We start from the raw sequence: 17,024 nt of genomic DNA, 5'->3' as shown, positions 1-17,024 counted from the left end.
TTGTCTTTACAGTCTATTCAATTGAATATAAGTTGAAAAGGATTTGCAAATCATTGTATTCTGTTTTTATTTACCATTTACGCAACGTGCCAACATCACTGGGTTTTGTATTTAAATCTATTTCAGGTTTTTTTTCAGAAATTTGGTGTGAGCTATGCACATGTGCGACTAATACACCAACTTTCATGGAAATGAATGGAATGGTGTAATTTTTGTGTCATCCTGAAAAATGGATAACTAACAAACAAGCAATTCCAACAGTCTCGCACTTGAGGTCCTATTCTGTGCGTGTAAGTGTTTTTTCTACGCCTTTCAAGTGATGCACGTTTCTCGTATTTGCCCATCCAGCCTGCGAGACACACCCACGCCGCGTAGGATAGGCAAAAGTGCGTAAGTTGTAAATGAAGGCAGGCTCATTTCTATTGGGGCGGACTTCGCTGTGCCTTTTTTCGCTAAGTGAAAATAATGGAGCATGGTGAATGTCATTGAAATCAGGTTGTATCAATCCAGGTCTTGCTAGATGATGTCCAAATACAGAAAATATGCACGGTTGCCTTCCGCTGTGGTCACACTTTTCTTTTCTTCACCTCAAAACAAAGTGCATTTTGATTTTTGATAGTTATTTGAGAGTAGCATTTCGGTCCTTTTATCCTCTTCCTAATGGATGTTTCCAGGTGTGTAAATTGAAGCGATCGGAATAGATTTGATAGCTTTCTGGAAGTTTATTTTATAATTTTATTATGGGTGGTATACATTGCATCCAAACTTCAAGTGCAATATAATGTTTGGCCTTCCAGGGGCGCTGGACTTATTCCAGCCTCAGAGGTGCATAAGAGCAAAAGTACCTAAGTCGATGGGAGAATACAAAGAACGCCAAACCTGATTGGAAACGCGCACAATTAAAGGTTGAGTTGAGTTGAGTTTGTGTTTATTTGGAACATGCAAGCATACAACATGATACATCACAATTTCCAGTTTCTATATTCGACATGTTCAAAAAGAAGTAGGAAGAAGCAGAGCTTATTTAATCCTACCCCTTTTACCTTTACATAGCAGTTGCTAAAACATTTGTTCACTTCCTGTTCTGAATTTATTCACAATATACTCCATAAGTAATAACACTTTAGTAAGGGGAACATATTCTAAGTAACAAAGACTTAATTTAGAGTTATTTGGACACTAGGGGAACATATTCTAAGTACCTTAACCTGATGATATTAGGCCTATACTGGCTCACCTGCACTGGCTTCCTGTGGACTTAAGATGTGACTTTAAGGTTTTACTACTTACGTATAAAATACTACACGGTCTAGCTTCATCCTATCTTGCCGATTGTATTGTACCATATGTCCCGGCAAGAAATCTGTGTTCAAAGAACTCCGGCTTATTAGTGATTCCCAGAGCCCAAAAAAAGTCTGAGGGCTATAGAGCGTTTTCTATTCGGGCTCCAGTACTATGGAATTCCCTACCGGTAACAGTTAGAGATGCTACCTCAGTAGAAGCATTTAAGTCCCATCTTAAAACTAATTTGTATACTTTAGCCTTTAAATAGACCCCCTTTTTAGACCAGTTGATCTGCCGTTTCTTTTCTTTTCTCCTTTGCCCCCCTCTCTCATGTGGAGGGGGGGGGGGGTGGACCGCTCGCCTGTGCTTCGGTTGTGGACATCTCTGCGCTGCTGACCCGTCTCTGCTCGAGATGGTCCCTGCTGGTCCCACTATGGACTGGACTCTCACTAGTATGTTAGATCTACTATGGACTGGACTTTCACAATATTATGTCAGACCCACTCGACGTCCATTGCATCCGGTCCCCCCTAGAGGGGGGGTCACCCACATATGCGGCCCTCTCCAAGGTTTCTCATAGTCATTCACATGGACGTCCCACTGGGGTTGTGAGTTTTTCCTTGCCCTTATGTGGGCTCTGTACCGGATGTCGTTGTGGCTTGTGCAGCCCTTTGAGACACTTGTGATTTAGGGCTAAATAAATAAACATTGATTTATTGATTAACCCTAACCCTAATCATAACCCTAACCTTATTGAGGGAAGACTCTTAGTTAATGGCTTACTGGTTGTATAATAAGGCCATGCAGAATAATGCATTAATAAGTACTTAATAATGACTAATTAGGAGCCAATATGTTACTAATTTGCATGTTAATACGCAACTAATTAATGGTGAATATGTGTTTCCCATACTAAAGTGTTACCAAATAAATAAATAAATAATAATTAGTGACGTAAGTTATATTTAAGGGTTGTTCCACACAAGCATCTTGCACAAAGGTGCACAGCGACAGTCGCTTAGGTGAAAAGGGACAATGCACAGGCAGATTCTGGGAAATTGTGCAGTTCTTTTCACTGAAGCAAATGGCAGAATTGGGCCCGAGGCCAATAGTAACCCAGGCAGTGTCGATCCTTCAACATTTCAATCTAACCAAGGTTTTTTTTTTTTTTTCAGCTGCGATTGTAAGATGGGCTTTTCCGGTCTTGTCTGTGAAGAAGACATCAATGAGTGCTCCTCACAGCCCTGCCTCAATGGCGGCACTTGTCAAGACCTTTTGAACAGGTAAGAACGGTCCTGTCTTGACTTCCCTTCATATAGGCCTATTGTTGTCCCGATACCAATATTGTGGTACCGGTACCAAAATGTATTTCGGTACTTTTCGGTACCTTTCTAAATAAAGGGGACCACGAAAAATGGCATTATTGGCTTAATTTTAACAAAAAATCTTAGGGTACAGTAAACATATATTTCTTATTGCAAGTTTGTCCTTAAATAAAACAGTGAGCGTACAAGACAACTTGTCTTTTAGTAGTAAGTAAACAAACAAAGGCTCCTAATTTAGCTGCTGACATATGCAGTAACATATTATGCCATTTTCCATTCTATTATTTTTTCAAAATTATTAAGGACAAGTGGTAGAAAATAAATGATTAATCTACTTGTTCATTTACTGTTAATAACTGCTTACTTTATCTTCTAACATGTTCAAATGTGCAAATATTCTTCCAAAATGCGTTTGCCATTGTTGTTTAGTATGGTTTCACTATATGGCAAAGGTGAAGTGAAGTGAATTATATTTATATAGCACTTTTCTCTAGTGACTCAAAGCGCTTTACAGAGTAAAACCCATTATCTAAGTCACATTTTTAAACCAGTGTGGGTGGCACTGGGAGCAAGTGGGTGAAGTGTCTTGCCCAAGGACACAACAGCTGTGACTAGGATGGCAGAAGCGGGGATCGAACCCGGAACCCTCAGGTTGCTGGCACGGCCGCTCTACCAACCGAGCTACGCTGCCAGGTTTATGACAGTGTTGGCGTTGTTCATACGGCTACCCTTAGTGTGACATGTATGGCTTTTGACTAAGTATGCCCTTCATTCACTTGTCTGTCGAGTGTTCAAAGTTAAGATGGTTGTCTTAACGGTACGTTTTAGAGGCGGTATAGTACCGAATATGATTCAATAGCATCGCGGTACTATACTAATACCGGTATACCGTACAACCCTATATAGGCCATGTGCAAGGGAGAAACCATATGTGTGTGTCATTTTGAAAGGCACATACATGTTTTTCCTAGTCATCCTTGACATACCTAAGCTGCTCTCCTGAAAACGGAGAGTGAATTCAGCTGGAAAACATCATGTATCTGGATTCCGGCTGCAGTCCAGCCGGCGCTGCAGTGGTGCTTCTCTCTGCTGTGCTTAATGGGAGCCCCGGGGCTCGTGGGCTTAGTTGGACAGATGGGTAGGGAAGTCCCAGGGCCAATTTGAGTCCTAAATGGTTTGTCTCCAGTTTGTCTCCCGTCACGATTTGGCTCCCGTGTGACCCAGCCCCTGCTCAGTGCAGTAGCACTCTCCTTATTGCCCAGTCCGGGGAGTTCAGATCAGGTGCGCTTTAACCTCGCTTGCCCACTACAAGAACAACATTGCTCGTTCGCCGCTATCTCCGTCTCCCTGACCTGACAAGTTAAACAAGCCTGTGTGCAACGTGCTGATGCATCAAGACTCTACCTACCATCGCTGCACACCTTCACAGCCCGCGGTTATCATGCTGCGTGCAGCAGCTTTGGTGGGAAATAATAGATCGTTATCAACTGACGTGGTTTTTGTTTTAATAAGAAGCTCAAAAGCAGGCGCCAAAGCGCGGACTGATAAAGAGAGTGTTAATTATTACCAGAGCAATGGCCCTGCCCAGTCGAGCTTTTTAGAGCTCCAATAATTAGGCACATTGCTTTTGTCCCTCATGACTAAAAGAGTCTCGGCTATCAGAGTACATGTACACTATATTGCCAAAAGTATTTGTCCACCTGCCTTGACTCACATATGAACTTGAAGTGCCATCCCATTCCTAACCCATAGGGTTCAATATGATGTGGGTCCACCTTTTGCAGCTATTACAGCTTCAACTCTTCTGGGAAGGCTGTCCACAAGCTCGCGGAGTGTGTTTATAGGAATTTCCGATAGGGATGTGCGATTATGGCTTTTTGCCGATATCCGATACTCCGATATTGTCCAAATCTTAATTACCGATACCGATATCAACCGATACTGATATACACAGTTGTGGAATTAACACATTATTATGACTAATTTGGACAACCAGGTATGATGAAGATAAGGTCCTTTTTTTTTTTTAATTAATAAAATAAAATAAGATAAATAAATAAAAAACATTTTCTTGAATAAAAAAGAAAGTAAAACAATATAAAAACAGTTACATAGAAACTAGTAATTAATGAAAATGAGTAAAATTAACTGTTAAAGGTTAGTACTATTAGTGGACCAGCAGCACGCACAATCATGTGTGCTTACGGACTGTATCCCTTGCAGACTGTATTGATCTACAGTATATTGATATATAATGTAGGAACCAGAATATTGATAACAGAAAGAAACAACCCTTTTGTGTGAATGAGTGTAAGTGGGGGAGGGAGGTTTTTTGGGTTGGTGCACTAATTGTAAGAGTATCTTGTGTTTTTTATGTTGATTTAATTTTTTTTTAAAAATAATACATTAAAAAAATAAAAACGATACAGATAATAAAAAAAACGATACCGATAATTTCCGATATTACATTTTAAAGCATTTATCGGCCGATATTATCGGACATCTCTAATTTTCGACCTATCTTACAAAAGCACATTGGTGAGGTCACACACTGCACTGCAAAAAGTCAGTGTTTAAAAACAAGAAAAAAAAATACAAAAATGAGGGGTATTTTATTTGAACTAAGCAAAATTATCTGCCAATAGAACAAGAAAATTTGGCTGGTCAAGACTTTCCAAAACAAGTAAAATTAGCTAACATCAATGAACCCCAAAATACCTTAAAAACATTATGTTGAAAAATATTCTTAAGTAAATGCTAGTGCCACTATCTTGACATAATGATATGTGCTCGGCATCATGATTTTTTTTTTCATGCTTGAAGTGCGAAATTATTACTTCAAAAAAGTAGTTTTATACTTGTGAGTGTTGATGACACAGTTTTGCATCAGTTGATATTCTAGTTTCAAGCATGTTTTACTCAATATAGGTCATCAAATCTCAGCAACAAGCTGTAATATCTTACTGAGATAATTTAGGACCAAAACCCTTAAAACAAGTAAAAGACTCTAACATAAAATCTGCTTAGTGAGAAGAATTACCTTATCCAGGGGCGCCGAAAAGGGGGGGGGGGGTAAAGGAGACGGATTCTAGGGGCCCATGATGGAGGGGGGCCCAGAGAGGCCCCTAATGATCAGGAAATTATAATACAGGGGGCCCTGTAAAGATTATTTTCATGGGGCCCAAAATACCTAGCGGCGCCCCTGACCTTATCAGATAGAAAATAAGCAAATATCACCCTTATTTGAGATATTTAATCTTACTTAGATTTCAGTTTTTGCAGTGTGATGTTGGTCGAGAAGGCCTGGCTCTCAGTCTCCATTAATTCATCCCAGAGGTGTTCTATTGGGTTTTGGTCAGGACTCTGTGCAGGCCAGTCATGTTCATCCACACCAGACTCGGTCATCTATGTGGCCAGGCCAAGTGATTAGGACACTTGATTCTGATCATTTGGATGGGTGGCCAAATACTTTTGGCAATATAGTGTATTTAGGGTCCCTGATTAATGATGACAAAGGACGCCTTCCTTATAATATTATTTTGGTTTTACCTATGTGGTGTGACATGTTTTATTTTCAACCACACCCATAAATAGTTTAGTCGTCTCCTCCGAGGCATTTGGTCAGAAGATATTAGAGGCAACGACAGTTGAGGGAGAGGGATGGGAACGGAGTAAACTGCATTATCGGACTCATTAGAATATTCCCTTCTGTAATAAGTCATCAAGCATAATTCAAAGTGAGCTGCACCCAGGGAGACTTAATTGCTGCGATATTGTTCCCGTTAAAGAGAGAGCTGTTGGTCACAATGAAACATTGGTCTTTGTTTTAAAGTTTCCCCAACTATTTAAATGTGTCCATCAGCTTGTTCTTACTGAGAAAATATCGGCCTAATTATTTTCCATACTCAAGTACACATTGTCATCCATATAGCCTGTAAGTAAAACATGAATGAATGGAAAAAACGGATTTTAGAAGGTTGTAAAAAATCAAGAACATGTTCTTAGGGAAATGTAATACAGTACTAAATGGCTCAAAAACACAACAACTCACTGGATCTTGTCTTATTTTTTATTTTTATTTTTTTCATTTAATTTGTATTGACATCCAGCATCAGACATTCCTATCCATTACATCATATTTACATACATCATATATCTGTTGTCTGCCCTAAATTGTCAAAATATGTTTTTGTTTATATCCCAACGATGCCCCCCCCCAAAAGAAAGAAACAACAAGAAAAAAATATATATATATTTACATACAAATCAATTAAATAAAGAAAAAAAAAAAAATAATAATAATAAATTAATAATAATAATCAGAAATGAAATAAAAGAATATAAAAAAACAGTAAATAATAACAAGAAAAATATATATAGACATATAGTCGAGGTTTCTGTGGTTTATCCGTTATACAGTGCTCAATACTGGGGTAGAGCGGGGTAGGATAAACCTGCGAAACAGGCTTGTAGGGATAATATAGCCTCTTGTGTTTTTTCTTGACCTAATATATATATATATATATATATATATATATATATATATATATATATATATATATATATATATATATATATATATATATATATATATATATATATATATATGTATATATATATATATTTATATATAGACATATAGGGAGTAATCCTTTTCTTTCTTTTTTAAACCGTACAATCACCAATTCGAGAAATTAAAATCAGGCTTATGGGGCGTGACACAATTGACCCAGTTTTCCCAGTATGAAGTAAATTTCTCCAATTTATAATCACTGGATCTTTTCAAGATGAACTCCATAACCGTTCTCAGACAACACCATTTCCATAACTATAGTTGCATTTTTTAAGAATGTTCTCTCAAAAGTACAATATTGGTCTTTAAGAGGCCAAAAGTATACATTTATACTACCAAAACAAGTTCAAGGTGACATAAAGTACACATTTGTAACATTTTAATCCTAAGCGTACCTCCTACCAAAACATGGTAAACATGTTTACTAGAAAAAATCAACAAAGGGGGATAAAAATATAAGACTGAGGACATATAACAAAACTAAAACTGTTTTCAGCCTAAATACATAGCAAAGGTATTGTGTGACATCCCACATCATTATGAGAACAAACTATATATATATATATATATATATATATATATATATATATATATATATATATATATATATATATATATATATATATATATATATATATATATATATATATATATACATATATATATATTATATATATATATATATATAGAGAGAGAGAGAGAGAGAGAGAGAGAGAGAGAGAGAGAGAGAGAGAGAGAGAGAGAGAGAGAGAGAGAGAGAGAGAGAGAGAGAGAAATGTCCGATAAATGCTTTAAAATGTAATATCGGAAATTATCGGTATTGTTTTTTTTATTATCGGTATCGGTTTTTATTTTGTATTATTTTTTATTGAATCAACATAAAAAGCACAAGATACACTTACAATTAGTGCAATAACCCAAGAAAACTCCCTCCCCCATTCACACTTATTCACACAAAAGGGTTGTTTCTTTCTGTTATTAATATTCTGGTTCTTACATTATATATCAATATATATCAATACAGTCTGCAAGGGATACAGTCCGTAAGCACACATGGTTGTGCGTGCTGCTGGTCAATTAATAGTACTAACCTTTATCAGTTAAATTTACTCATTTTCATTAATTACTAGTTTCTATGTAACTGTTTTTATATTGTTTTACTTTCTTTTTCATTCAAGAAAATGTTTTTAATTTATTCATCTTATTTTATTTTATTAATATTTTAAAAAAGGACCTTATCTTCACCATACCTGGTTGTCCAAATTAGGCATTATAACGTGTTAATTCCACGACTTTATATATCAGTATTGGTTGATATCGTTATCGGTAATTAAAGAGTTGGACAATATCGGAATATCGGATATCGGCAAAAAGCCATTATCAGACATCCCTATATATATACTGTATATATATATATATATATATATATATATATATATATATATATATATATATATATATATATATATATATATATATATATATATATATATATATATATATATATTAGTGTTGTCCCGATACCTCCTAATTAGTCTGCTGACGTATGCAGTAACATATTGTGTCATTTTCAATTTTATTATTTTGTCAATATAATGAGGGACAAACTGTAAAAATGAATTATGAATCTACTTGTTCATTTACTGTTAATATCTGCTTCCTTTCTTTTTTAACATGTTCTATCTACATTTCTGTTAAAATGTAATAATCATTCATTCTTCTGTTGTTTTGATACTTTACATTAGTTTTGGATGATACCACAAATTTGGGTATCAATCCGATACCAAGTAGTTACAGGATCATACATTGCTCATATTCAAAGTCCTCATGTGTCCAGGGACATATTTCCTTAGTTTATAAACATAATATAATTATTATTTTTTTAAACGAAAGAAGATGTGGTGACAAAAAATATCGATGTAGTATCTAGATGCGTTCCTGTACTTGGTATCATTACAGTGGATGTCAGGTGTAGATCCACCAATGGCGTTTGTTTACATTGTGACGCGGGTGAGATACGGTGTGTGGTGAAGCATGTTTAGCTATTCCTCGTCCTGCAGGGATGATACTTGTAAGAAACATACTTTATTTGTCGCCATGGAGGCGAGGATTAGTGATTTAGAAGTAGCTAAAACACTGCCGACTGCGGCTGAATAAGTACTCCGTGATTGTGCGCTGCCGAACACGCTCGTCTGCTCGTAAACCAGAAATGACACAACGTGACGACGACGGAGGCGCAGAGTGTGGGAGACCGGTACTTTTCAGAGGCGGTATAGTACCGAATATGATTCATTAGTTTCGCTGTAATATACTGATACCGGTATACCGTACAACCCTAACAGTGGCGTGCGGTGAGGTTCATGTCTGGTGAGGCACTGGCTTCATCACAGTCAGATTTACAAAACATATGAACCCTAAAGAGTATCTTATTCACCATGTGATTGGCAGCAGTTAATGTTTTTAGTTATGTTTTATGTTTAATTATATTATTATATATTATATTTTATATATATATATATATATATATATATATATATATATATATATATATATATATATATATATATATATATATATATATATATATATATATATATATATATATATATATACATATATAATATATATATATATATATATAATATATTATATATATTTTTATAATATTTTATATTAGTTATGTTGAATGTTTTAAGTTAATGTGTTTAAAAGCTCATACCAGCATTTTTCCCTGCTTTGCACTCAAGGGTTGGAATTGGGGGTTAAAACACCAAAAATTATTCCCAGGCACGGCGCCGCTGCTGCCCACTGCTCCCTTCACCTCCCACAGGGTGAACAAGGGGATGGGTCAAATGCAGATGACAAATTTCACCACACCTAGTATGTGTGTGACAATCATTGGTACTTTACTTTAACTTTACACTTACAAACTGTAGCATGCACACAAAAAGGCACATTTAATAAAAAAAAACGTTATTATGGTCTTACCTTTACTTATAAGTGCGGGAACAGTGGTGTTTGTGTTGGAAGAGTTGTGAATGAATGAAATATGAAATCTGCGCTGCCGTCTGCAGGTGTACCTGTCATGATCCATGGTCCGGATCATGTTTTTGTGTTTTCTGTTAATTTTGGACTCCTTTTGTTATTTGTTGTGCCCCTGTGAGTTTGTTTTGGTTGTCATGGTCACTCTTTGTGTGCACCTGTCTCTGATTAGTGCTCGCCCGCTCACCTGCTTCCCGAGCGCTAATCAGAGGCATTATTTAAGTTGCCTTTGCCAGTCACTCGTCCTGCTCTCATTGTGTTTGCTCCATGCACTTGTCACGTGAGTTTTTGAGTTCTAGTGTTCCTTGTCTTTTGCCTATGCTAAGTAATAGTTCCTTAACTTCCCGTGCGCTCTGCACGCATCCTTGTTGTTTTTGTTTATTGGATGATTTATGATAGATAAATCACTTCCTACCTTACGCCTTCGTCCGGAGCCGTTCCTTTGCATTGGGAGAACAACCGCGCAGCAAGCTGCGACCCCCCGATCGTGACAGAATGAGAGCAGCTACCGTTCTCCCGCAAACGGACCAGAGTGAGATGGATGAAGGTACGCGCATGGTGTTGCGAGCGATGGAAGTGGAGACGCTTCGCTATTCGACGGAGGAGAGGTCGAACCTTATGTGGGGACCTGGAGGCTCCCTTATCCCCATCGACTCCCTCTGGTCCGAAGACATCGCCGCTCCACAGCAGTACCGGACGCGCAGGCAAAGGCGGAAGCCGTCCAGAAGGGCTTCGCCTCGCCGTCAGAACGCGTCACTCCCGCAAGCTCCTCCCCCGGACCGAAGCAAGTTGCAGGCAGCCCAGTATCCTTCCCCCGATGACGTCACTCCGTCCACGGCTGATGACGTCATGGCCCAGAATTTTTTTTTTCTGAATTCTGTCTCTTTGCGTCAACAACCTCCTAAAGACTTTAATTCTAAAATTATACCTTGTCAGGACATTCTTTTGAAATTTAGATGTCAGCCACAGTCTCCTTCTGAGTGCCAAGCTCCGCCCCCTAGGACTCTAGCCCCGCCCACGTCAGTGACTTTTTCCTCTCATCCTCCCAAAAGACCTCAGGTGGGGGGTGGGAAAAGACATTTTGGACAATTTAGAGGGGAGGATTTTGCCCCCCTCCTGACTTCCCGCCACCCACCCGTAAAGACTGTTCCAGACCGCAAGCAGCGCGTCTGGTATCCGCCCCTTGAGGGGGGGGCTGGGGCCGGGAGCTGTGCTGGTGGGGCTGCTCGGCTGCGCCCAACCAGGCCGCAACCTCCAGCCCGTCCGCCGCCACCTGTCCTTCGGCCTGCCAAGCCGCAACCTCCAGCCCGTCCTCCACCACCAGTCCGTCGGCATGCCAAGCCGCAACCTCCTGCCAGGCCACCTCCGCCAAAGTCACGACCAACACCTCCAAGTCTGGTTTCCACACCAGTACCTCCAAGTCTGGTTTCCACACCAGTACCTCCAAGTCTGGTTTCCACACCAGCACCTGCTCCACGGCTGGTTTCCACACCAGCACCTGCTCCACGGCTGGTTTCCACACCAGCACCTGCTCCACGGCTGGTTCCCACACCAGTACCTGCACCTCGGCTGGTTCCCACACCAGTACCTGCACCTCGGCTGGTTCCCACACCAGTACCTGCACCTCGGCTGGTTCCCACACCAGTACCTGCACCTCGGCTGGTTCCCAGACCAGTACCTGCACCTCGGCTGGTTCCCAGACCAGTACCTGCACCTCGCCAGACGCCTGCACCTCGCCAGACGCCTGCACCTCGCCAGACGCCTGCACCTGCTCCTCGCCAGACGCCTGCACCTGCTCCTCGCCAGACGCCTGCACCTGCTCCTCGCCAGACGCCTGCACCTGCTCCTCGCCAGACGCCTGCACCTGCTCCTCGCCAGACGCCTGCACCTGCTCCTCGCCAGACGCCTGCGCCTGCTCCTCGCCAGACGCCTGCGCCTGCTCCTCGCCAGACGCCTGCGCCTGCTCCTCGCCAGACGCCTGCGCCTGCTCCTCGCCAGACGCCTGCGCCTGCTCCTCGCCAGACGCCTGCGCCTGCTCCTCGCCAGACGCCTGCACCTCGGCAGACGCCTGCACCTCGGCAGACGCCTGCGCTTGCTCCTCGGCAGACGCCTGCGCCTGCACCACGCCAGACGCCGGTGGTACCTGCAAGCACGCCAGACTCGCCGGTGGTACCTGCAATCACGCCAAACTCGCCGGTGGTACCTGCAACCACACCAGACTCGCCAGTGGTGCCTGCTGCCACGCCTGCCATGACGGCGCCGGTGCCTGCTGCCACGCCTGCCATGACGGCGCCGACACGCCCACCTCCTCGTCGACCACGAATGTGGCCGCTCCCTGGTCGTCCGCCTCGCCAAGTGCGCCCACCTCCCCGTCGGCCACGAATGTGGCCATTCCCTGGTCGCCCGCCTCGCTTGCTGCAGCGGCGTTCCACTCGCCGCCGCCACTTGACTTTGCCTCGGTGGATTCGGGGACACTTGGCCTGGCGACCCACCTCCAAGTCCTCCCTCCGCCCGCCCGTGACTTTTGACCCTGCTTGTTTTTTGTTTTTGTTTTCATATGGACATCTGGTATCTGTCCTTGAGGAGGGGGTACTGTCATGATCCATGGTCCGGATCATGTTTTTGTGTTTTCTGTTAATTTTGGACTCCTTTTGTTATTTGTTGTGCCCCTGTGAGTTTGTTTTGGTTGTCATGGTCACTCTTTGTGTGCACCTGTCTCTGATTAGTGCTCGCCCGCTCACCTGCTTCCCGAGCGCTAATCAGAGGCATTATTTAAGTTGCCTTTGCCAGTCACTCGTCCTGCTCTCATTGTGTTTGCTCCATGCACTTGTCACGTGAGTTTTTGAGTTCTAGTGTTCCTTGTCTTTTGCCTATGCTAAGTAATAGTTCCTTAACTTCCCGTGCGCTCTGCACGCATCCTTGTTGTTTTTGTTTATTGGATGATTTATGATAGATAAATCACTTCCTACCTTACGCCTTCGTCCGGAGCCGTTCCTTTGCATTGGGAGAACAACCGCGCAGCAAGCTGCGACCCCCCGTTCGTGACAGTACCTAGTGTTGTGTCCCTGTTCACGGCTCCTCCGGTGCGCCGCGCGAGCATTGTTGTTTTTGCACTTTTTGGCTTCTTGTTAAGTGTCTTTTTTTTTGGGTGGATTCGGTCTTGCATGTGGAGGGTTTGGGTGTGGGCTTTGGTTGGTGTGGCGCTCCCGTCGGGCGGTGCATCGCGGCGGAGGTGCTTAGCACCAGGAGGCGGGGTTATGAGACGAGCCTCCAGTTTTATGATCGATCAGCACTAAAAATACGTTACACACATACAGTTGTTGACAAAATACACTGTACATTATATACCTCAGCTAACTAAACTATGGAAATGTATAATATAATTCATATAGCAATACGGTCGCACTGCACAGCAGCTCAGCAGTTAGCCCAGTCATTGTGCACAATCCATGTTGAGGCACAACTGAGTGACGTGCCTCAACTGGCTGCTGATCACCGCACCGTCTCTTCTCAGTATTTGAACGGCAAATGTGAAAATAAAAATAAAAATAATCTAAAACTGGTGAAGTTAAATGGAAAATAACTTTAGTATAATCACTGGATACATATAACAATTAATTTTTTATTTATTTTTTTACTATTTTTTTCTTTCCATCATGGCAGGTGAGGCCGTGCCTCCCCTGCCTCTAGTGACGGCACACCACTGAACCCTAATATATATATATATATATATATATATATATATATATATATATATATATATATATATATATATATATATATATATATATATATATATATATATATATATATATACATTTATTTTTGTATCTTTTTCCTCACAGGTTTTACTGCATGTGTCCTGCTGGTTATATTGGAATGCTGTGTGACCTGACAGGGAATGATTTTTGTCAAGTTTCACCTTGCCTACAAGAGGGCACCTGTATCAACAAGCCGACGGGCTTCGAATGCGTCTGTCGCCCGGGATACTCAGGTACTTCTTTTGCCCCCTAGCGACACCGAGATCGATAGAAGAGCCTAAAAAGCTTATCAGCGCTGTTGTGGGCCGGAGCGCTGACACAGATGTGCTTTAGTGTGGAAACTGGCTTTAATTGGCAAGATACAGTGAAGCTTCGTACTGTACATGTCACATGTTCGGACTGATGGAAATTGCTCACTGTCACTTAGCTGCCTTTATTTCATTACATCAGCCGCCTTTGAACGCTATCGTCGCTTTACTTCAATCCATTTGTCTAGTTTTCCAACCGGACACATATCGAGCTATTTTAGTGCACACCCGTGTGTATGTGTGCGTGTGTGTGTGTGTGTGTGTGTGTGCAAGTTTTTTGCACAGAAGCCGATTCCTGTCAGCCTGTGGAAAGATTAATTTCATTTGTCTTCCGCACTGTATCTTCAATTTATCCTTCCCCAATTGAGAGAGGGGGAGAAATCTCTGCGGTATTGCGGCTCTGGAGAGCAGAATCCTGACATGCATGGCCCAATTCCCACTGAAGCAGCTTTTATTATTAGGCCCGCGAACACTACAGTACAAGTCATTACTTTTTCTGATGCTCTAAGCCCATGTGAGGAAACAGGGCTCCCCCAGAGAGCGAGCGGCCAGAGGATACAGTCTGGCTTGGTCTCCAACCAACTGGAAGTCATACAAAGTATCTTCTCTGGAACTTTCCAAAGAAGGCTTTGTGGAACTTTTTCTGAAAAAGCTTGAAAAGAACCAGCTTGATTGAAATGTTATTCTTCTGCTTGTCACCTGTTTTATTCTAGCGAAATTCAGAAATGTTGTTCTGCCACACAATGGTGTTACTAAACAATTTGCTGCGAGCATCAGAAAAGCCATGGGTGCCTTTTGTTTGCATATTGAATGCCAGAATCCATTCATGGTCCAGCAGTTGAAGCTGCGTACTAATAAATCAGTGTAGTCAATATCTGGTTGATGGCATGGATGTGATTATGCTGTAATGACAGTTCATTTCCACCTGCATTACTTTCTATATTGAATTTTCTTAATATGGCTGGCCAGGGAGTCAGAATAGATTTATTTTAGAATTTCATCTGGTTTCATTGTCTGTTTTCTTTCTTTTTTCCGCATCAACATATTACTAGCTGCTGTAAGCTGTATTGTGAGGTGGTGCTGTACCAAAATGCAATGAAGTGAACACTAAATTAATTACCACAAAAGGAAATGCAATGATTAAAACGTATATTTTCACAGCAAATTCAGAATACTAATATTACTTCTGAATATGTTGACTATAATACACCTCCCAAGTGAAATCTGCAGGACAGGAGTGTTGAAATTGACCCAAATACAAACCCTGTTTCCATATGAGTTGGGAAATTGTGTTAGATGTACAGTAAATATAAATGGAATACAATGATTTGCAAATCATTTTCAACCCATATTCAGTTGAACAAACAACAAAATCTCATTGACATGTATGACTTAAGTGTTATTATGACAATGACAATAAAGGAATTGATTGATTGATTGATTGAATATGCTACAAAGACAACATATTTGATGTTCAAACTGATAAACTTTTTATTTTTTGCAAATAATCATCAACTTTAGAATTTGATGCCGGCAACACGTCACAAAGAAGTTGGGAAAGGTGGCAATAAATACTGATAAAGTTGAGGAATGCTCATCGAACACTTATTTGGAACATCCCACAGGTGAACAGGCTAATTGGGAACAGGTGGGTGCCATGATTGGGTATAAAAGTAGATTCCATGAAATGCTCAGTCATTCACAAACAAGGATGGGGCGAGGGTCACCACTTTGTCAACAAATGCGTGAGCAAATTGTTGAACAGTTTAAGAAAAACCTTTCTCAACCAGTTATTGCAAGGAATTTAGGGATTTCACCATCTACGGTCCGTAATATCATCAAAGGGTTCGGAGAATCTGGAGAAATCACTGCACGTAAGCAGCTAAGCCCGTGACCTTCGATCCCTCAGGCTGTACTGCATCAACAAGCGACATCAGTGTGTAAGGATATCACCACATGGGCTCAGGAACACTCCAGAAACCCACTGTCAGTAACTACAGTTGGTCGCTACGTCTATAATTGCAAGTTAAAACTCTCCTATATCAACAACACCCAGAAACGCAGTCGGCTTCGCTGGGCCTGAGCTCATCTAAGATGGACTGATAAAAAGTGGAAAAGTGTTCTGTGGTCTGACGAGTCCACATTTCAAATTGTTTTTGAAAACTGTGGACGTCGTGTCCTCAGACCAAAGAGGAAAAGAACCATCCGGATTGTTATAGGCGCAAAGTTGAAAAGACAGCATCTGTGATGGTATGGGGGTGTATTAGTGCCCAAAACATAGGTAACTTACACATCTGTGAAGGTGCCATTAATGCTGAAAGGTACATACAGGTTTTGGAGCAACATATGTTGCCATCCAAGCAACGTTACCATGGACGCCCCTGCTTATTTCAGCAAGACAATGCCAAGCCACGTGTTACATCAACGTGGCTTCATAGTAAAAGAGTGCGGGTACTAGACTGGCCTGCCTGTAGTCTAGACCTGTCTCCCTTTGAAAATGCGTGGCGCAATATGAAGCCTAAAATACCACAACGTAGACCCCCGGACTGTTGAACAACTTAGGCTGTACATCAAGCAAGAATGGGAAATAATTCCACCTGAGAAGCTTAAAAAATGTGTCTCCTCAGTTCCCAAACGTTTACTGAGTGTTGTGAAAAGGAAAGGCCATTTAACACAGTGGTGAACATGCCCTTTCCCAACTACTTTGGCACGTGTTGCAGCCATGAAATTC

At 41.2% G+C, this 17,024-nt stretch overlaps 1 protein-coding gene across 1 annotated transcript in view; it reads left to right on the top strand.

Moving 5' to 3' along the window:
- eys (eyes shut homolog) overlaps nucleotides 1–17,024 on the top strand; it is a 635,999-nt gene that overhangs the window by 296,009 nt on the left and 322,966 nt on the right. Inside the window, exons 26-27 of the mRNA XM_062058295.1 lie at nucleotides 2,460–2,567; nucleotides 14,070–14,218. Of these exons, the coding sequence (XP_061914279.1) occupies nucleotides 2,460–2,567; nucleotides 14,070–14,218 (257 nt within the window). The remainder of the gene's footprint in view (nucleotides 1–2,459; nucleotides 2,568–14,069; nucleotides 14,219–17,024) is intronic.

This window comes from Entelurus aequoreus, linkage group LG09 (genome assembly GCF_033978785.1).
Source record: "Entelurus aequoreus isolate RoL-2023_Sb linkage group LG09, RoL_Eaeq_v1.1, whole genome shotgun sequence".
Taxonomy (NCBI): Eukaryota; Metazoa; Chordata; class Actinopteri; order Syngnathiformes; family Syngnathidae; genus Entelurus; species Entelurus aequoreus.
This window is presented reverse-complemented; position numbering and strand designations above follow the sequence as displayed.